Below are 20,758 nucleotides of genomic sequence, written 5' to 3'. Positions count from 1 at the left end.
GTGAATTGGTTAGCTCTATACCATCAATCTGCAGCAAGAAAATGAAAATCTGATAAAAGATAAAAAAGAAACTACAGCTTTTCCCCTTATAATTCAGATGTATGTTTTTCCATTGAATAGCTTATAGTCACGAGCTTAATTGTTCTATAGTTTTCCATTTAACAATTAGTTCTGTAAGTTACTATCTTTTATTCTAATTGTTTTAAATTTACGTTTTAAAATTTTATAAACATTCTCTTAGAAACTAAGAGAGTTACATAAAATAACAAAAAATCAAACTTATAGTTTGATGGTATTAAACTGTTAAAAGAAGTTGAGAAAAAATTCTTAACCATTTAAAAACAAAGCAATATTATTAATTGATGAATTTCTCTTCCAATACTTGAGGAGGCATCATGCCTCCAAAACAGGGTAAAAGTTTCCACGAAATTATACTTTCGTTTTATTTTTTATTTTTAAAAAGAAAACAATAAGACTAAGGTATATCATTCAAAAGAAATAGTTTTCAGGCTAACACTTACCAGAGGATGCAAATGACGGCCGTTCCAACCAAGAAGCATATTGAAACTCACATAGGCAATTAAACCAACTTGCAGCATGTAACTCAAAGTTCATTCTAGTTCATCCCTCTGTCTAACTAATTGCCTCAACTAATAATCTTCCCTTCATTGGAGGAGATTTCTTTAGTAACTTCTTAATTTCCCATTCTCAATCAGGTATTAGGAGTTTGGGCAGGATTTAAATTAATAACATAAAGGCGATCTTTATATTCTACAGAAAAAAAAAAAAGATGCCAATTAAAAAATCTAGAAAGAAGAAATAAATATGAATTTCCTTATAAAAATGAACCTTAGATCCAGCGTTGCTTTCCTCCCACTGCTGCGTCAGTGCAGTACCTTTAAAATGCAGCTATTTGCCATTGGCTCATTTTGCTAATTGGCCTAGTTGGATCTTCAAAACTCTACCTGAACAGCAGTAAAAATATCTATATCCCAATAAACAACTGAACACTGCATGGTTCTTCCTCTTCGCTCTCTTAAACCATTGACAGATTAAGGTCGCCTCAGAAATATAATTTTTGTTGTTGTCACCGAGTTACCTACTGGTCACCTCTTCTAGTAGTTCTGAACGGATATTTGTTTGATTTTTTCCTTTTCCATTATGTGTATCTCCTACCAGGCTCCGATCAAAACTTGGAAGGCTTGGAATTTGTTCACCTGCATCTTGAATTTCCATCAAATGAGAGACTAGTGAATTTAGACTGTACTCTGAAGGCATCAACTTACTGAGTTTTGATGGAAACTAGTGAATTTAGACTGTACCCTGAAGGCATCAAATTACTGAGTTTAACAAGTACGTGGGCGTGAAATCATAATTTATGCCAGTCTTGATGTGGCTGTTTCCCCCAACGCTTTAATACATGCATGCATCCAGCTGATATGAATAACCCAAGGGCGGCAAATGCCATTATCGTGGAATTCTCAACACTATGATAGTAGCCTCTCTGCAATGTAAGTTAAGAGAATAATATTCTAATTTTATTTCCGACTCAAGTAAATTTGTGATTCTTACACATAAGTAAAAATATAAATCTACCACATCATAGAATTAACATATTAGTGCAATAGTTCAATTGTCAGTCAGATAAAGATTATACTTCAATCATGTATATCAAGTAATAAAATAAAAGAATAGAATACCTAACCTTTAAGTCAGGTGGTTAGAGGTTGGAAGTTCAATTCTTGTCTACGGCAAAAATAAATACATATTACATTGCCTCAAAAGAAAAGAAACAAAAAATAGAATAAGAATTGAAACAAACAGGTCGTTAGTACTAATGCTAACATATCTTGAAACTTATAACTGTTTGCTTAGGATGAGTATATTATAGTTACTTGACGATTCAGGTATTAAATTGGAAGAGTCCATTTTTCCTAAAGATCTTTTCAACAATCTTAACCTAACCTAGTTATCACCTTCAACCCCAGATATTTTCACTTTTGTCTATAACCATCACAAAAAATAGCATTTCAATAACAAATAACTTTACAGGCCACGATATAAATCTAAGATTTTCCTACACCGGAAAAAAAGAGAATTATCATCGGGCACTAGCAACCCGTACCAAGCAGCATATGCATCCCTTAACATGGAGATGTCTTGTGTTCCATGTGTCCTGGCCTTTTAGGTGAAATTATCAGCATTCATGTGCTGAAGTTATCATAGATCTACATAGATACTAAACAATCATATATTTTTTTAAAAAAAAAAAAACTAAACAATCATATATTAAACCAACAACTCCTAAACATGGTAATCTGGTGTGGAGGGACAGACCTGCATCAGAAAAAACAACATTGCTGCATTAGAAGGAGCTAACGACAGGCTTATCATCCCTCCGCGCAATTCGTTTGGAACATACCTACCAATTACAATAGATTAGAATAATCAAACCTTTTTTCACCAAACAAGAATATCAGAAACAGTAAACAACTAAAAACAGAGCAACTCTTTATAAACATACATGGTCCTCAATTTTGCAAGTGAAGGTAGAATCAGGCCTAGGCAAGCATGGAATAAGCAGAATAGGGTCACTAAGACTCTTATTTCCTGTAGCGCAAACAATATAAATCCTTAAAATCTAGCACCAGAACAGCTGACCATTAGTTCTTGCATTTTCAGATGAAAAATTTCAATACCTGATAATCATAAGCAACTATAGACAAGACAAACCCCAGGACAGAGAATGCATACACAAGGCAATCTTCACTACGAAGTGCTGATGGTCCACTAATAAGCCAAGGGAAAACAGTGCTTCCAAGCATCCTTGCTCCCAACAAAAATGGATAGATCAATCCAAGATATACTTCTCGCCCATCAGCCTGAAACCACATGAAACACAGTATATTTCAGAGATAAGCTACAAAAGCAACCTGCCTTTTGTTTGTTTTGTTGTTTTTTAAAACATTTTTGCATATTTGTAGTTTTGAATATCTAATAGGTCAGAGGGGCATAAATTTTAACTCAAAATTTCCATATCCTGAAAAGCCAGACAGTAGAAGGAAGTTACTGGTAACATCTCCTCAGAAAACAAACAACTAGATCAGCAGGAAGAACTAGGATGCCATAAATAAAATATAAGTCATAGATCTGAACATACCACCAGAGTTGGAGCCCAAAGAATCCAGAATGTTGCGATTGAGAACTGAAGGCAACTTTGTCCTGTTACCAACAGCCATATCCTTTTATCTGTCAATCATGAACAGATAAATGATATTGGTAGGATGTCTTTATGCTTAATGATGCAAATTTGACAGGACTGTATGACCAACAAAATATCCAGGCTAGAAATGATGCCATTCTTCAAAAGTACACAAAGGTAGCAACTACAGTAAATGCAAACACAAGTTCTAAATCCATAAATCTTAAAAGACTTGGTAATAACAATGCAATACTGCATATTATTCTGAATGAAAGTGAGGCTTTCAAAAATTTAAAGCAAAAAATAAAAGGAAATATGAAAGATCAAGGTCACTTCACTATTTCTGAAGCAATACTGCAAGATCTGCAAACTGCTTAATTTTTATATGTCAGAATATCATCTCAATTTACACAACCTTTCCAACTGTGAAGAAAAATTGGTGTATTTTCATGTAGCAAGAAAAAGAAAATGCCAATGAAGTACTTATTTTTCTTCATGGAAGAGATGGCTTAGCAAAACGATATAGGTACAACAGATACAAAAGAAAGGCTGTGAAGAGAGAAAAAATTATATTATCTTGAAAGAGGCTGTTCCTCGTTTTATCTACTAACATGCAGGGATAGCAACACCAAGATAGAGAGGAGAGACGGAAAACTAAATTTTGAAAAAATTCAAAAAATACCTCATTTTCAAACATTAATCAACTAGAGGATGTAAATGTTTTTTAGAGGAAAAAAAGGACTTAAACTTAACTCTTCCAAGGTTGAGTTATGCACCTACTACTAGGTTAAGCCAGTGAGTGCAAGTAAAGGATGTGAACTGTATGACACTAAATAGTTCACCCATTATCTGAGTTTTTAGCTTCAAATTACTTTCCAACTTCAAAAAAATCTGATAACTTAAGGTGCCCTCATTTCAACATGACACCCAAAATACAAAGTGTTCTTTTTTTCTTTGAAATCAAAAGTACAAGTGTCCTTTACAATTTAATAGATACTCATTCCAGAAATGTTTGATAGCAAAAAGTTTGTTCCTTGAAATAGAAGAAGGCAAATGTTACAAACATTAAACTCTCACCACTAAGAACATATGTATAGAAGGCCATCCTGTAGTCCTTTAGTGAAAGCGTCTGCATAGTTCCATTCCAACATCTAGTAACAGCAATGATGCCTATCACTGCAAGGATGATGGATAAAGTGGAAGCAGATGCCATGCCTTTTTCCACATTGCTGCCTGCCAGCCAATTTGCTAGCATCTGACTTCCAATTAAAGATGAAGACTCAAAGAAAGTCATTAACCAAAAGGTGTCACTCAATGACTCCTTCCTCTGACCTTGCTGAAAAGAGGAGAGACAAGAGTATAAAATTTTAGTAAAGCCTTTTGTGCTTGATATCTTTGCAATGCAACACATAATTCCTACAAGTCTAAAAATATGGCAAAAACAACAAACAAATGAGTAACTTGATGTGGTACGAGACATCTTAGTTCAAACAAACCTTTTCATGTTCAACAGCTGCCCATGTTTCAAAACTCACTGAAAATATGGATGTGGCAAGGGACAAACAGATATTTGCTACCCAAACACTTGGATTTGTGGTAATCCTCTTCCATATGCCAACAAAAAGGTGTAGGATGCAAAAGATCAAACAAACTTTCTTTTGGCCCCTACCAACAGGCACGAGAATATCAGAATTTTCATATTTATGGCACTGTATGATGCAAAAATCATAAGATACAAAAATGCATCATCAGAATGTAATCTAAGAGTTACAAACTGGTATATGGGGCAATACAGAAAGAAATGAAAGATGAACTATTCCAAGCACAAAATGGAGAAAAGTGCCTTCATTTTACACAAATATAATAAAATTCTATTTTCATTTTTGCGATTATAGTTTCTTGATCAAAATATTTAGATTATTAAAATAGTTTGCACTGTATATTAACTTCTATGTTCAAAATCTATCATCAATTTCCATTAACTTGTTTTTACAGAAGTGCTGGACATCGTTCATGCATATTATTGCATTAGCCATTGTTGAATTGCTTGGTGCAATTATTATTCGTTATAAATTTTTCCATGCAAACCTTTCCATTGTCACTATACTCACCACTATTAGATGAACCACTTCCACTACCATAGTCCATAGAATCACTTACATCAAATCAGAAAGCATTCCTACGAAAGAACCAACAAGGAGAGCAGCTGCATATCCCACACAAAGATAAGACACGATTTGCTCCTTAGTGATTCCATAGTAAACAAGCTCAGCCTCTCCGTAGACGGACCACAGGCCTTCCATCACTGAGAGCAAATAAGCAAAAGACACCAGATTCTCAATCCACTACTGAAAAAGAAGGACTCAACAAAAGCATACGACGAAGTTCACCTGCTTGGCTATGAGTAATGGAAATATACAAAACAAATTGCAATCCATCCTTTTGATTCCTGAACCTAAGACACTCCTTTAAGATACATTATAACAAGAAAAACAGATTTCCTCCAAATTCTCGCTTCCTCTGACAAGCAAATCGTTATCGCACCATCATGTGGTTATGAGTCAAAGACACTCGTGTGCATATGAATCTACATATATATATACGTATTTACGAACGTATTTATGCAAGTACCAACCTGAAGAGAGGGAATAGAGGAACAGGAAGTATATTTGGAAGATAAGAAAGGAAGATGAAATTCCATGATCAAAGGTAGTGATGGCTCTGTTCTTGGAGAAGTAAGGAAAGAGCGCTATCGACAAGAAGCAGCAAACGAACATGAAGATGAAAAGAGAGGGAGCCGGCTCCCAAACAGAGCTCTCGATTACCACCCCCATTGATTTCAAAAAGAAAATGAGAGAAGAAAACTAGAATTTAGATCTCCGGCAGAGAAAATAAATCAGTAGAAGCTGATTGGCGATTTGTTGGGGTTGCTCTGAGATCTGACTCGGAGAATTTGATGAAGATCGTAATACCCGCCTTTGAAGCTCAACTGTTGTTTGGCATGGACGGAATCACTGGCCATGCCTATGTAAGGGAAACTGAATCCACCGGGGTAAAAGAAAATCCTTAGTTATGTAGATGCAATACGCACCGTTTTAGGGAGAGCCCTCTGGCAGCGTTTCCGGTGGACTCAAATCAAAATTTTATAGCATATTTTATATCATTTCTTTTAAATTATAAACTTATGACCAACGTCAATTTATATGGAGTTAGTTCTAAATTAAATATTAAAAATCAATCCTTCAATCGTTGGTCCAGACTGAGGTAATATGAACGATATTACAATATCATACTAAAATTAAATAAATACTAAAATCAAATGGACGAAATAATTTAAATTTTTTATTATTTATACAAATAGAATATGAGACCAATCATCAGAGACAAACTGAATCTGTGTAGTTTGAATTTTTTGCCCACGTAATTTCTTAAAAGTGTTTTAGTTTAAGTAAATTAATCAGTTGTGAAATATTTAGTCATATTAATATACAATATTAATTGATTTTTCAAATAAACATTAATTACAACCATTGCTTTTGTATAGACAGGTGGATATAGACACACTCATCTGATAATTGATTTATTTACCAAAAGCCCAGCCCTTAAACACTGATTAATTACCTTAATTCAAATAACAACCCTCGGACCAAACAGGAAGCCCAATATGGCAAAACATGGTCCATGTTATCTTGGTCCGGTAAGCCCAAAAAGGTATTCACCACAAAATCAACGCCTAATACATAGCGGCAAGTAATTGGAGAGTGACTGAGCCGCGGGTGACATTATCATTTGTCCTCCTTGTGCCGCATAAATCCCTACTTCCTTCTGCCGAAACCAATTGCCTCTTGACGGTCGCGTTTCTATCAGATTAGCAAATTAGGATTGTATTCGGATCCCCTTCCGATAAGTGGATCGGAGATGGGAGGAGGCAATGGCCAAAAGTCGAAGATGGCCCGTGAGAAGAACATGGAGAAGCAAAAAGCTGCTGCTAAAGGTGAGAATACCCCTTTTTCCTGGTCTTTTCTTTTTTCCAGCTTCTGTTTGGTATGTGAGGAACAGAACGGAAATCGAGAGTGATTGTCCGTCTTATGGACCTGTTTTCTATCTAATCGATGTTGATTTCTTGAATTTAGAGTGATTAGGACGAATTCAGAATCTGGTGTTCATTTTGTTTCTCTCGTATTTTACTGTTGTATACGAACCAAAAAGATGCCTTTGGGGATAACTATAAATGTAATATTTCATATATTTGTAGAATCCGGTTCTTATGCGGAGCTTTGATCATCTATTTGATCATTTGCAGGAAGCCAGTTGGATTCGAACAAGAAAGCAATGACGATCCAGGTAACCTTGTTGTTTATTGCTATTGTTGAATGCTGTTCATACTTTTAACTGTTTTACTTGCTATATTCGGTGAAAGATAGATAGTTATTTTGTTCTATTTTTTTTTTCCATACTTTGTATAAATAGTTAGCTAGTTAGTTTCTACCTTGTTAAGTTCATTCTATATTATATCTAGGATACCATGGATTGAGGATTATCTATAACCCAATCACGAGTTTTCATTATACTTGCTGAACAACAGTATTTATTATTTGGGCAAGAAGCCGGTCAGATGAGGAAGGAATTAGAGCATGATGGAAATGACTAAACATATAGATTTAATTTTGTTGCCAATGATGCTTCTTTCCTCCTGCATTTCGTGTTGCATTAATTGTTAATTGTAATGGCTGGTTATTTCATATGTATTGATATTTTTGAGATAGAATATCTAATGTTGGCAGATTCTTTGACAGACATATTAGACGTTTCCTAAATGAGATTATTTTTGGAGTGTCTTGTTGTTGTGTGGGTTCAGTTCTTTTTACGAGATGGAATGGAAGAACTAGAAACAGACCATGGCATGGTGGTTTGTGCATTTTTTTTTGCTATTCTGTCTGTAAATTTTCACATTAATAGGATCAGTGTAGTCTGTTTCTTTGTCTTGTGCATTAAGTTATGTTTAGGAGGGATGGGGAAGAAAGAAATAGAAAGAGAGTGGCAACTGCTTCTGCATTGAAAACAGCAGGTTTGTTAGCTTAAAAAGGTCGTTTGATTGTAGCCTTTTCTGTTAATTTGAAATAGTGCTTTAAATTGGAACTGATGTCTACAATCAGAGATTATGAATCGAGAAATATATATTTATGTAACTGAATTTCAGTGCTAGAGTGGTTGTGCCTGTATTAGTTGATCACTCTATAACAGATCACTGGATTTTGATTGCAGTGCAAAGTATGCATGCAAACATTCATGTGTACAACTTCAGAGGTGAAGTGCAGGGAGCATGCGGAGGCAAAGCACCCCAAGTCGGATATGTACGCATGTTTTCCCCATCTTAAGAAATGAATGAAAGTGGAGGGTTACTTACAGATAGGTCGGGGCACTATGTTTACTTATGTAAATCTTTATTATGGTTACCCCAAATACTTGCAAATCAATTAGTTAGACAAATGTGTTTTATCTTTGAAGGTGAAACTGGTTTGATCTGTGTATCGTCAATCTGAGTGTTCGAACATTCTGTCTCTTTGTTGAGGTGGAATACTAAAGTTCAGCCAAGGGCTAATTAGTAACACCTCAATGAAGTACATCTGCTGTTGTTTGGACGAGAAGGATCAAGTATTGTTGAATTTCTTAATGTTCCTGAGTATTAAGTATAATAGCTCATCGATTCAACAATAGTCTAGATTTTTTGTTTTTTATTTTTCAAATGAGGAAAGGCCTACAGAAGTGCTATTTCTCTTTGCTGTTGAATGATAGCAACCTTCCGCTGTGGATAATTTTTTTTCTTTGTAGGAGTTTGTTACTCCCAGAACAGAAACAATAATAACAATTAATATGGATTCTCCAAATACAAAGGAAGGTTTAGGGGTTACCTGAATCCTTATGGGGTTTCCTTTGTGTCTACTTTCTAGGCATAATTGCAGTTCCTAATCATAAACAATTATACGATGAACTGATTTTATCAGATAATGAGCTGGAAAAGGACTTTGAGTGTCCAGGACCTCATCTTTCTCGTGTGCTATGTAGGGTAATGCCATGATTTACTATAGCAATAACTCCAACTTTAATTATACATGGAACATGGATGGCGCAAAAAGCCTCCTAATGGAAAATTTTATAGACAAGAGTCTTGAAAATTCAAAATACTAATTGTTCTCTCACGGACAATGATCACGACTTCAAAAGATCACGCTGCAAACCTCCAAACAAATGTGTCAACTGAAAACGCTGACAATCAACCACAATGTTTTTCACGCAGGTATTACAAGCAAAATACATTTCAAAACAGTAACAACTTATGTACAAGCGGGCTGATGTAAAGGCTACTATGACCGCATCCTGCTATTTTCTGCTGCCCTCACTTGAGAAAAATATGGGTGAGCCTGCAGCATAAACACAAAAATGGCACCAACTTATAAGCAAACAGACCAACAAGAAGACAAGAACTAGATAGATGTCCATGTGTAATTTGAAAGATAACTAAGATAACAAGATATATTACATATTTTTACTCTAACCAATGCACAAAAATTCTGATCCAATTCAACAAGGACAAATCATATAATAGAGGGGGAAAAACATATATTAGAGAAAACAATAGGCCAACATTGAACAAAATAAATTCAATTTTAAGTAAAAGACCAGAAGAACATGGGAAATAAACTTGTAGGCAATTACCATTGCTTCTCTTGCAGTTAGCCTGTCCTCATGATCATACCGTAGAAGCTTATCAAGAAAATCAATGGCCTGTATGGTAGACACCTCAAAGAAATTCAACACAAATAATTGGGAATAGAAGCAGTGCAAAATGATATTACGGTTGAGTTTCTAAATGTCTCAAGGGAAAAAGAAAATGACCTCCTGAGACACTAGGTGCTGGTTATCTGCATTGATGAATTTGGACCAAGGTCTTCGGCTATGCCTGCAGTATTGGCAACATATCACAACATTACCAAAACCAGTTTCAAGCTATTTCATTTAATGTTGATGTCTATAATTTGAAGCTGCAGACGTGCAGGGAAGAAAAATGAAATCACAGTATTTCAACATTAAGAACACCCTTGTTTCACTGGATATGGTAGGATAAATAAAAGGGTGAACACGATCTTACCCAGTATTTGGCAAGCAGAATTCACCTGGATAGGGTAAGCCAATACCCTACCCACGGTGGATAGTTGTATTTTTATCTAACTACTCTGATTTTGTGGATTTTTTTTAATTTCATTTTTATTAAATTCCTGTGGTATTAGATTAGATCATGAGAAATCAATTTACCTCCCAACAAGTGCATCTAATTGTGGATCAAGCTCTAAGCGGTATTTGTTCAGATATGCATTTAATTCATCTGTTCCCAGTACCTGAAACAAGATCAATAGTTTAACAGAATTATATGGTGTCCACTAAATTTGTCAAAAACTTGAATTTCTAAATATTTTTTTTACAAAAAACTGGAACTAGTTGTTCAATGACTACATTTTGGCAACCACTATCACCAACACCATGGCAGTAAATCCATGCATATAATATAATATGGTCCTTAGTGGAAATATAATATGGTCAGTGGATATCCAAGCTTAAAGAAGATAAAGCAGAGCTCCCGCATACAGCAGCGACATCTCTCAATAAGTGTTGCTAGTTGAGAGCTCATTCTTTTAGAAGCAATCTAACTGCAGATCGGAACTATTTATATCTCTTTGTCTGAGAAATACATGTCATAGTTATAGAACTGTTTTCTAATAGTATAAAATTGGGAAAAGCGCCCTTAGTAGCCTCCTTATGCCTTATAATTTTCATATAGATACAATAACAGAACCAAATAAAAACAACTAGGAACTCAGTATTAGATGCTGATATTTTTTCTTATAAGATTGGCCTGATTAAGATGCAAGAAGTTGCATGAAGTAGTCAATACGAAAGTCTTCAACAGTTATACCACCATTCCAACCATAAACTATGGTAGCCAATAAGCATAGCAGATGTCAAAAACTTCAATGAATCAGTATTTAAAGAGATGGAGCACTATGATATAGACACTGGAAGTCATATCTTATTTGGGGCAAAGATAAAACTCATACCAAATATTGACAAAAGAATCTTCTGCATATAGAAAAAGTATAAAATATGGAATAATCCAAATTTCCTTTGTAAGGATAACTATATACTTCAAGTGCAAAATGTTATTCCAGACACATGCGAGAAGCTTGATTAATAATTAATAAATTCTGAACTGCAAAAAAAGTTACTTTGCCAACTGGCAAGAAGCTTGATTAAACAACCATAATATGACAATGGGATTAGTCAATCGGTCACTCTATGGAATCAGAATTACCTTTGCAATTTTCACAAGCTGGTCATGGTTGTCATGACCATAAAAGAACGGTTCCTTCCGAAATATCTGCATGAAGAACACATACAATGTAAACACCAATCCAAGACAAGTATCCTCCAACGAAATCAACATAAGAAAAATAAAAATGCTCCATGTAACTTGCACTTCCATTTCTTATAATGCATAATACATTATTAAGATAAAAGACTCAGTAACAGTAATCCTTACCATACCAGCAAACATACAACCTAGGCTCCACATGTCCAAAGAATAGTCATAATCCTGTAAATCAACCAGAAGTTCAGGCCCTTTGAAGTACCTGGAAAACAAGGAAGAAAAGACACTCATACTTCAATCATAGGATCCATAATTCAAACTGGCTGAGTCTGAAAAGACTTTCTAAAGGTGACATGATAGAGGGAGATCCTACAACTCAGCCCAACATAACCCCATCAAACAAGTACGCTATCTCTTTATCTCAACTACTTGCTTTTCTCTTTCTCCTTTCCTCTTTTTCATATTCGCGCTGGACCACTAGTCATTCATGTATTCAGTAATATCTCTGAATCATTACCTAGAAGCCACACGAACATTATATTCTTTTCCAGGATGATAAAATTCAGCAAGACCCCAGTCTATCAAGCGAAGTTTTCGCAATTCATGATCTATCATTACATTGTGAGGCTTGACATCCCTGTGCATTATTCCTTGTGAATGGCAGTAATCTAATGCCTGTAATGTAATGAGAAGAAAATTATAATGAAACAAGCCTTAAAACTAAAAAGTAGACACCAATATAAAAGATTTTGGAATTTCCTTCCAAAAAGGAATAATCAAACACTACTTATTTGATGTGCAACAATGGAAACAATACAAGTCTAAGCAATAGATGCTTGGATGCTTAGCAGCAATATGAGAACACCCACATAAGACTAGGAATTTCAAAGATATACCATGTCTTTCCTGAAAATCCAATTATAGCTTGTTGGAAAAGAGGATATCCAATCAGCATTAACCATACATTTATTTCACATGGACGTAAAATGAAGCAGTATGAAAAGAAAAAGGAAACAGAAAATACGAAATTACCAATAAGAATCGCTGAATGTTCACACACAGAAGCATGTGAAGAAAACCAGTTCAACCAAGAAGAGTAAACAAACTTTTCGAGCAAAATAATGTATAGTGCATGCTAGAGATAGCTGATTTTAACAATGGAAATCCAATACATTAGTAAGAACTGAGAGTGATTGTATCTTCACAGAACTCAACACATGAATGTCAATTATCACGAGTGCTGCAAAAAGAAAATCTAAGTCCCTGAGTGGTATTGTACTAGAAGGTGAGTAACCAAAAGCACCTACATTATTTTGAAGGAACACCTCATTCTAACTTTTCTTTTTCCAGTATTGGAAAGATTAACCACCTACATTTTGATACTGGAGAATTATACTTAGGCTTTTTAAATATATTAAGAACTGCATTTGTTGCAATATGGCATTAATGTATAAATACTAAATTATATATTTTACTATTAACCTAAGCTTTTGGGATGATCAATCACAATCTATTATTTAACACGAGGAAGATCATGATTTCATTTATGGTTTACCTTCTTTCAACTTTATCGCTGGAGTTTCTCATTCCAATCAGAAGGTTAAATTAGAGCAGACCATTATTTTTTCTTTCACAATGAATAATTGTACAAAGAATTTTCTGAGACTTTTTTCTGCATGATTCTGTGATACATCTAAACCTTAGTTCTGATGCTTAAGGGACAGTTAGTGTGATTCTTTTGTTACTCAATTTCTCAGTGTGATCCAAGCAATCCCTTTTTCTGAACTATGTCGATTATTGATGTGAAATACATTAAATTTTTCTCAAGTCAAATTCATGAATGAACATGGCAGTGCAAGTTGAGGCATATAATCTAAAATACACCCACTGCAAAAATTTACCTTGAGAAGCTCGTATATATAGTAGCGTATATCATAGTCGGTCAATGTGGGATACAAAACTTTGAAGTCTGTGCTGTTCACATACTCAAATATCAAACTTGGGGTTTTTGAATGCTGATCTCTAACAATATCGAGAAGCTTGACAATATTTGGCCCACCACAGAGGTTTTGAAGTATTTTTATCTCCCTTTTTATCTGTAGAAAAAGACCATAAGATGTTGCAGCCACGGGAATAATACTGAAAACATAAGTTAAATGCTGATACATTAACCAACCTCCCCTCTTGTCTACAAGAATGAATGATATAAAAATAAGTATAGAGAAAACGGACCTAATCCGGTAAAAAATAATTTTCTACAAGATTTCTGCAGAAACATAAAATAGTCACCTTCTTTTTCTTAACAGGCTTGAGGATCTTGATAATGCACCTTTCATTGCTGTTCACGTTTATACCCTCAAACACTTCACTATATTTTCCCCTTCCAACTTTACGAACAACCTCATAATCATCTTGATCCCTGAAAAAAGAACATAAAAAGAAATGCACACAGCTCCAATCAACAATAGAAAACCCAAAAGTAGGAAACAGATCTCACAACCAAATTCACCATGAACGCCCCTAATACTTATATCGTTAGAAATGGTACCATAAGGGAAATTCACCATTAAATCTTGTTGTTTTTGTGTGTGATTATCATTAAGTTTCTGTCGACAATACAGTTACGCGAAGGCTTTCGATATCAAGAATCAGGTAAGAAGCTAAAACCTGATCCGATAACTGAATAGAGAAAAAGAAAAGAAAAAAGAACCGGTAGTCCCTTCCTGTCTGTCTCGATATGTAACAGAACGGATGCCATTAACATATAAAATTAAGAAGAGAAGAGAAGAACTAGATAGATTAGGCCTAGGGTTACGAAGGAGAAGCAATTACCCCCATTGAACGGTAAGGGACTCATAATCCCAGTACTCCTTTGGGCGAAGAACGTTCACGTCTGTATAGACTCGTGCCTTCGACATTACGCGCCGATTCGACCCCGAGATCTCGACGAAACTGGGACCAAAACTATCAATCTTATGATCAGTATTGCCGCTCTTATCAGTGTGCTTATAATCCTCGTCGTTATCGACGATTTCGAAGGCGATGGGAGCGGGAAGGATCGGACTGTGAACTAGCGGCAGATGCAACACAACGAGAGCGCACAGTAGCAAGAAGCGGGGAAAGAACAGTAGACAACTAGTAGTGATGGCCTGGTGCGAGCATCTTTCGTTCATGCGGGGATTTTACAATAAAGCAAGGCTTTTTGAACATGTGTTTTTGGGGAAACGAGAAAAATATATATAAATAAATAAAAGCTACGGTAGCTGTTGGGTTGTCGTCTGGTCTATGGGCGTTCGTTGGCTGGGACTTTTTTGGGGAGAGGGACGGGTGCGCACCGCGCTGGTGGGTGGGGACTTCTTGTGCTTGTAACATTAGATTAAATAAATTAAAATTTAAATTTATTAAATTAAATATTATACTCCCATAATTAATAATTTATAATATAATTATAAAAAAATATATTTAATAAAAAAAATTTATTATAATTAAATATTTTTTTTCTTAAAAATATAATAAATTAATGAAGACTTTGTATTTTATGTAACAAAGAAAATTATTGCGAGTGAATAATATGGTAAAAAATCTTGCCTTATGATTAATTGTGATTTGTCATTATTTACATTTTATGATTATATGAGTGCAATCTCCGATCTCCATCAAGTTTAGAATTGAGTTAAGCATGAAAATCATTTAATAATTTATTTAATTAATTTAATATGATTAATTTTAGTTTGTAATTCACAAACCATTCTCATTTTAAGAAATTCAAATTCTTATTTATTAAAAATTAATTAGATAAATACAAATAATCTTATAACATTAGTCACGTTATCAAATAAGAATATAAACAGACATTATATCATAGTAATTTAATTAATTTAATGTCTTAATTTTTTTTTTATAAAAAAATATTATAATCAACATCATGAAGATGTGCCAAAACTGCGTGGTCTGCTGGGTTTAAACATTATAGAGATATAAATTATGAATAAAGAAGAATGTGTTACAACTTATAAAATACCACTAATGGTAAATTCCTGTTAGAAGAAGCAGGATGAAAAATTGCTCCATAAAGAATTCCAAGGTTGAAGAAGAAAGTAACAAAGCTTTCACCGTTTTCCTAGACATATTCACACAGCTTTAGGTTGGATTTGCTCAAAATCAAAAACCTCAAACATGAGGCGCCTCACATCTGGCTTCCCGTAAACAGTATACGAGAGCCCGTGAAGGGCTTGCTGTACAGCAGTTGTCGCAGGGTTTCTCAGTCTCCGATTATGTTCAAATGCATCTTGAACCTGTTCGGAGTAGATGATAAATTGATGGAGTTGTTTTTCCCTCAAATATCTCCCGCAAAACTTGTTCATAAGAATTCGCCGGTGCCTCTCCTGTAGCCACCTCCCAGGAGCATCCAGATGCTTCATCAGCAACCTCTCAGCCATTACAAGGTCCTGAAATTGAGAACATTCCATGATTATTAAGGTTAAGTTTGCTCAAATTTAACCCTTTCCATTCTTTCAAGAGAAACTTTTACAGTTTTATACGAAAATATTTTCTAATCTTTCATTTCTAAGTTCATGTCTGTGTTGAACAATCAAAGAACATACAAATAGTTTTCTAACCAACATTTCAAAGTTTTTTAATTTTATCATCATTTTCATTATTATTTTCTCCATTATTTATTAATTAACTTATACTATTTTGTGAATAAACTACGTATAAATTTAAAATAAAAACTAGAAAAGGTTTTTATATACTACTCAGAACCTTAATTTTATATAATAATATTAACACAATACAAATTGGATAAACATTCAAATAAAAAATAGTATTATAATCTTAAAGAAATTACAAGTGCAACTCAACTTGTATCATTATAAAATTGAAGATATGAGTGAATGTGGCTCAATTATACATTATATATATTATGAGTAAATTCTACACATCAAGCAACTAAAATCTAAGAATGGAATGAAAGTAGAGTAAAATTGAACTGAACAAATATAAATTGATTTTTCTAGGAAGAAGTGTATCTGACCTGAGGAATAAAAATGAGATAAAGAAATTAACAGGGAGGCACTTACCTGTATCTTTTGGCCCACATATTCCAACCGCTCATAGCAAAACCGAGGATGCTCAAACTTATATTTCGACGGATGCAAAAAGCAGAGCTGTAATTGACAGGCAACAGATCAGAAAAAAAAATACCAGCAAGTTTCTTAACAAATTCCAGCAAGTCATATGACCGACTGAGATTTTACAAACTCTGAACCATATCAAATAGTTGAAAGTTTAGTTAGTCAAAAGGTTAATCTTGAGAGCATCCAAAACAAGTGCTAAACCACTCGTAGCCGTAGAATCTAGTAATAGCAAATGACAACTGAAACCAGTTTGGAACAAATAGAAGTTATCATCTTCTATTGTTGTATACAGTCAGATTGAAAAATATCCTGTTAAATGCACGTAAGGATCACCCTCAAGGTAGTTTAAGTGGGAAAGCCTACTTCTTTGGCAGGGAGATCATGGATTAGAACCCGCAGACAAGCATACAATAGTAATACATACTTCTAAGCCATTCTAGAGAGGAAGACCTTCTGTTTACATCTAAACTGGACTGCAATGACAGTCTCTATTTATACTACCTACGACTCAAACCATATATTCCAGAGTGGGTGAAAACCACTATGGACATGTCCAACGAGGTGTGACTATACCAGTCACTCCTTCCAACCCTTCAATTAAAAAAAAAGAATGTAAAGAATCACCTGTAGCCCAAGCCCCAGTTCAATATTCCTAGCTTCTGTAATCTCCGGGATTCTATCGGTCATTGCCAATGGATATCCCAGCGTCTGCATAACATGGGGTTTGCTGTCGTAATCCCAAATATTTCCTCGGAATCGGTGCATGCCTGGAGGAACACAAGCCCTGAATAGCCTTGGGTGTGCAAACAGAGCATCTTCAGGAGGCTGTATGCAGAATAAGCAAGTTTTTGACAAAAAAATCAGCTTTTCCATAGTACTTTCATGATCAAGGATAACCAAATCCCCCTGACTGAACATTCTTTTTAAAGTAGGGAGTGGGAAGAGAAGAACCAATAAAAACTATAACATACTCTGTACGCAGCAACATCTTGCCAGCTCAATTTTTTGCCTTCAAACTCCACAGATACGTAATCTACATCTTCTAGCTGTCTTCTCAACCTTGGCTCACAGTCCTCAGCCTCTGGATCCATTCCGAATACCTCGAAAAGAACACGGTATACTTCTGGCATACCATAGCATAAATATATAGCCCCAAACAGAGCCCAAAACACAGACCTGCCACCAACAGAAATAAATATCAAGCACGTCATAACTCTATTAATCATGACATATGTGACATTAGAAGATCTACAGCAAAGCTGGGAGAAAAAAGTAAAGAATTTTTTGTACAATTCTTGAAGTTTTGTCTAAAATACCTACTGATCTAAATTGAGAATTGCAGAAGGGAAAAATGGCTCCTAGAGGCTAGTAAATACTAAATAGAGGGGACATGTGGTCTTGTGCCATCCACAACGTAATTATATTGGAATAAAGATAGCCATAGAAAAAGAGGAATTTAATCAGGCATGAACCTGGATGAAGCAGCAAAAAATTCAGAAGTCGTCCACTTTTGTTCTTCCACCGAAATCATATGTCCAAGTTAGAATATTTGTTCACATGATTCCACACACACAAAAAAAAAAAAAAACGCTCTACCATTGCACCAAGATTTTCTGACCATTTTTAAATGCCATGCAAATTAACTGGATATTCTAACTTCATCAAAGTATCAAAAATTATACAGCATTAAGGTTTTGAAATGCATGGCAACCCTCTAACTCTTATGCTTCCTGTAGGCCCTGCTGGGAGTAACAAAATCAAGAAGGGGAAGAGCCATCTAGGAAAAACAAATTGCAAGGTCAAATAATTCCCGATGTTTTAGCTCTTTTGAGGCCTCTTTCATTACTCCTTGAACAATAAGACTATTTTGGAACAAATTAATATTTGGAAATCCACCTAATTTACCCGTGATATGGTGAGAAATCTCATCTAAGATGATAAACATTGACATCAGAAAGAATTCCAAGTGAAAATAAAACAATCCATTTAAATCCCATCAAAATTTACAAAATCTGGAATGCTTTCTTCTAGTTCTATATTTAATAGAATTTTTAATCAAGCTTTAAATATGCATGCCCTGCTGAGACATTGCAGAACAAAAGCTACGTAGCAGACCACTTTCTAGGCTACCATGTTTGTTACATAAATTTCTGAAAAAGATCTAAATCGAAACTGTTTTCCAGTTCATTTATATTTATGGTGAACTTAACAATTCATCTGCTCCCCATTCTACATATAGATGTTAGCAACAAAATAAAGCTGAAACCTTTTGACCTGAAGGTAATTAGTTCACCACCTTATTAATTGTATTCAGTTTATATGAATTCAGAAGGCAATCAAATTCCTGATCAAAGAACTTCGAGATTCAGAAACAATATCTGATAGTATAGAGAAAAGCACTGGCAAAAACTTACTTCACAGTTGGCTCACGCTCCTTCCTAATCAACTTGTCAATGTCATCATAAGGAAATATCAAATTCTGCAAGCTCGCAGCTTTAATCCACTTGGGCAAATTCCTCTTCCCAATCAACCCAAACACTCGCTCCCTCATCGGCCCTGGAGATTCTCTCGGATATCTCTGCAAGAAATACTCCGCAAGGGCCAGCTCAAGCACGTACTGACCCAAGAACCAAAGCCTCGAATGCCCATATTTCACGTGCCGCGCATTCGCCCTGTCGCAGGACGGGTGCTGAAACGCCAAGTACAACAATGTATCAAACTGCTTGGCTGGGTTGTCATCACCCAATTGATCAGACGGTTCTAATGGGTAGCCTAAAGCTTGCTTAACTTCAAGCAAGTACTCGTCAATCCAAGTTTTATCAGCATTGTTGAGTCGCGAAGACGGCAAGCACGAACTCAGCAGAGGGAACGATTTGAGCGACAATTGCGGGCTATTGAGGAATCTCTCGGCTAATTTCTTGTCATCTAGTGGGGGTTTCAGTATGAATCTCCTCGGAGGAACCTTCTTCTTTGGACCAGTGGCTCTTCTACGCTGCGCTAGCTCTTTCAGCAGTCTCTGCGGGCTGTTACTGGGCAGCTCTTGTGGGTCGACAGCGACGGCGAAAATACGGAGATCCTGAGAAGTGGGTTTTACGAATTTTGCTGTTTTGGTGTGGAAATGGAGGGGAAATTGAGATAAAGAAGATGAGAACGAGAAATCAGGGAGAGGAGACGAGCGGCTTGGTTTTGGGACGTGAATGAAAGAAGAAGAAAGCTCCATGAGTGAAAAGAAACGGAGATGTGAAGTGGGTGTTCCTGGAAGGAAGATGAAGAAACATTTAGGAATCCGAATTTAAGAGAATGGGGCCTGTGGTTCTATGCATCGTGAGCTTAGCTCTTGCTTGCTGCCATTAGAAGAGCAGGGTTTTGCGTGGGCGTGTTGCAGGGGTTTTGTGGGGGGAAGGATAAGGTAGTAGCATAAAGAACGGGCGCAGTTGGCAGATATCAGCCGAAAAGGATATTATTTTGCTATTACGACATCGTTTCGGTGATGGAAATAACTTAAGGCGGATTTCAGGGATGAAGCTGCAACCTTACTGGGCCTAGTTTTTACTTCTGTTTGCTTTTGAAGCCCAATAACTCAACAAACGGGCTGTCCGCTGGAGGCCACGAAGGCTACTTCGACTCATTGTGATTCCTTTACATTAAAAATTTTAAGTATTGAATTTGTATTACTAATAATTTAAATTTAAATTTCTAAACACAAATTACTCTAAATTCAATAATTATTTAATGAGTAGCACTTAGATTCATAATATAATTATAAAGTTTAAAATCATGATCTGTGATTATGATATATATATTTTATGAAGAGATTTATTTATTATATTTGTACAGAAATTTTTGTAATGTTTAGTAGTGTTTTGTCTATAAAATCTCATGCACAAATTAATTTTATATATCTTTTCATTGACTGACCTCAAATTTGATTTCCTGCTAATTTATTAGTGTCTTTATATGTAGATATCTACGAATAATTGATCTTAAATCTCG

At 35.3% G+C, this 20,758-nt stretch overlaps 4 protein-coding genes across 8 annotated transcripts; 1 reads left to right on the top strand and 3 right to left on the bottom strand.

The window, feature by feature from the left end:
- Nucleotides 1-646: 646 nt before the first annotated feature.
- LOC110822409 (Major facilitator superfamily protein) lies at nt 647-6,341 on the bottom strand. 5 transcript variants are annotated; one of them, XM_022052526.2, is made up of 10 exons: nt 5,838-6,339; nt 5,363-5,507; nt 4,699-4,867; nt 4,280-4,538; nt 3,161-3,249; nt 2,700-2,882; nt 2,525-2,610; nt 2,338-2,422; nt 1,358-1,504; nt 647-1,224 (listed from the first exon to the last, which is right to left on the bottom strand). In XM_022052526.2, exons 1-9 carry the CDS (start codon nt 6,034-6,036, stop codon nt 1,370-1,372), a joined length of 1,350 nt encoding a protein of 449 aa, XP_021908218.1. In that variant the 5' UTR covers nt 6,037-6,339; the 3' UTR covers nt 647-1,224; nt 1,358-1,369. The 5 variants fall into 5 exon arrangements, with proteins under 5 accessions (XP_021908218.1, XP_021908217.1, XP_021908215.1 ...); XM_022052525.2 differs by having other exon boundaries at nt 647-1,223; nt 1,323-1,504; nt 5,838-6,338; XM_022052523.2 differs by having other exon boundaries at nt 647-1,217; nt 1,323-1,504; nt 5,838-6,337.
- Nucleotides 6,342-6,976: 635 nt separating this feature from the next.
- Nucleotides 6,977-8,876, top strand: LOC110822484 (uncharacterized protein At2g23090). Its single transcript, XM_022052615.2, has 3 exons — nt 6,977-7,196; nt 7,506-7,546; nt 8,468-8,876. Exons 1-3 carry the CDS (start codon nt 7,121-7,123, stop codon nt 8,585-8,587), a joined length of 237 nt encoding a protein of 78 aa, XP_021908307.1. The 5' UTR covers nt 6,977-7,120; the 3' UTR covers nt 8,588-8,876.
- Nucleotides 8,877-9,327: 451 nt separating this feature from the next.
- Nucleotides 9,328-14,899, bottom strand: LOC110822226 (casein kinase II subunit alpha-2-like). The gene is made up of 10 exons (XM_022052273.2): nt 14,460-14,899; nt 13,917-14,046; nt 13,529-13,723; nt 12,145-12,302; nt 11,799-11,889; nt 11,571-11,636; nt 10,517-10,599; nt 10,100-10,163; nt 9,920-9,988; nt 9,328-9,624 (listed from the first exon to the last, which is right to left on the bottom strand). Exons 1-10 carry the CDS (start codon nt 14,798-14,800, stop codon nt 9,568-9,570), a joined length of 1,254 nt encoding a protein of 417 aa, XP_021907965.1. The 5' UTR covers nt 14,801-14,899; the 3' UTR covers nt 9,328-9,567.
- Nucleotides 14,900-15,582: 683 nt separating this feature from the next.
- Nucleotides 15,583-20,211, bottom strand: LOC110822358 (Ribonuclease III family protein). The gene is made up of 5 exons (XM_022052458.2): nt 19,180-20,211; nt 17,737-17,941; nt 17,390-17,590; nt 16,709-16,795; nt 15,583-16,075 (listed from the first exon to the last, which is right to left on the bottom strand). The coding sequence occupies exons 1-5, from the start codon at nt 19,983-19,985 to the stop codon at nt 15,758-15,760; spliced, it is 1,617 nt and encodes a 538-aa protein (XP_021908150.1). The 5' UTR covers nt 19,986-20,211; the 3' UTR covers nt 15,583-15,757.
- Between the last annotated feature and the right edge of the window lie 547 nt (nt 20,212-20,758).

Source organism: Carica papaya, chromosome 4 (genome assembly GCF_054855325.1).
Source record: "Carica papaya isolate Zhongbai chromosome 4, ASM5485532v1, whole genome shotgun sequence".
NCBI lineage: Eukaryota > Viridiplantae > Streptophyta > Magnoliopsida > Brassicales > Caricaceae > Carica > Carica papaya.
Note: the sequence above shows the minus strand (reverse complement) of the source record. Positions and strands in the feature narration are given on the sequence as shown.

Bases quoted from the DNA above. Each gene is read 5' to 3' on its own strand.
- LOC110822484 (XM_022052615.2), top strand. From the start codon at position 7,121: ATGGGAGGAGGCAATGGCCAAAAGTCGAAGATGGCCCGTGAGAAGAAC. The intron at 7,197-7,505 runs GTGAGAATACCC...GATCATTTGCAG, and splicing joins GCAAAAAGCTGCTGCTAAAG to GAAGCCAGTTGGATTCGAAC. The intron at 7,547-8,467 runs GTAACCTTGTTG...TTTTGATTGCAG, and splicing joins AGAAAGCAATGACGATCCAG to TGCAAAGTATGCATGCAAAC.
- LOC110822409 (XM_022052526.2), bottom strand. From the start codon at position 6,036: ATGGGGGTGGTAATCGAGAGCTCTGTTTGGGAGCCGGCTCCCTCTCTT. The intron at 4,539-4,698 runs GTTTGTTTGAAC...TCCTCTTTTCAG, and splicing joins CAGCTGTTGAACATGAAAAG to CAAGGTCAGAGGAAGGAGTC. The intron at 2,883-3,160 runs GTATGTTCAGAT...ATGTGGTTTCAG, and splicing joins TTTGGGCTCCAACTCTGGTG to GCTGATGGGCGAGAAGTATA.
- LOC110822358 (XM_022052458.2), bottom strand. From the start codon at position 19,985: ATGGAGCTTTCTTCTTCTTTCATTCACGTCCCAAAACCAAGCCGCTCG. The intron at 17,591-17,736 runs GTATGTTATAGT...TTCTGCATACAG, and splicing joins AAGATGTTGCTGCGTACAGA to CCTCCTGAAGATGCTCTGTT. The intron at 16,796-17,389 runs GTGATTCTTTAC...TGTCAATTACAG, and splicing joins AACTGGGGCTTGGGCTACAG to CTCTGCTTTTTGCATCCGTC.
- LOC110822226 (XM_022052273.2), bottom strand. From the start codon at position 14,800: ATGAACGAAAGATGCTCGCACCAGGCCATCACTACTAGTTGTCTACTG. The intron at 11,637-11,798 runs GTAAGGATTACT...TTCTTCATGCAG, and splicing joins GTTGTATGTTTGCTGGTATG to ATATTTCGGAAGGAACCGTT. The intron at 10,164-10,516 runs GTAAATTGATTT...CCAATACTGCAG, and splicing joins TTAGATGCACTTGTTGGGAG to GCATAGCCGAAGACCTTGGT.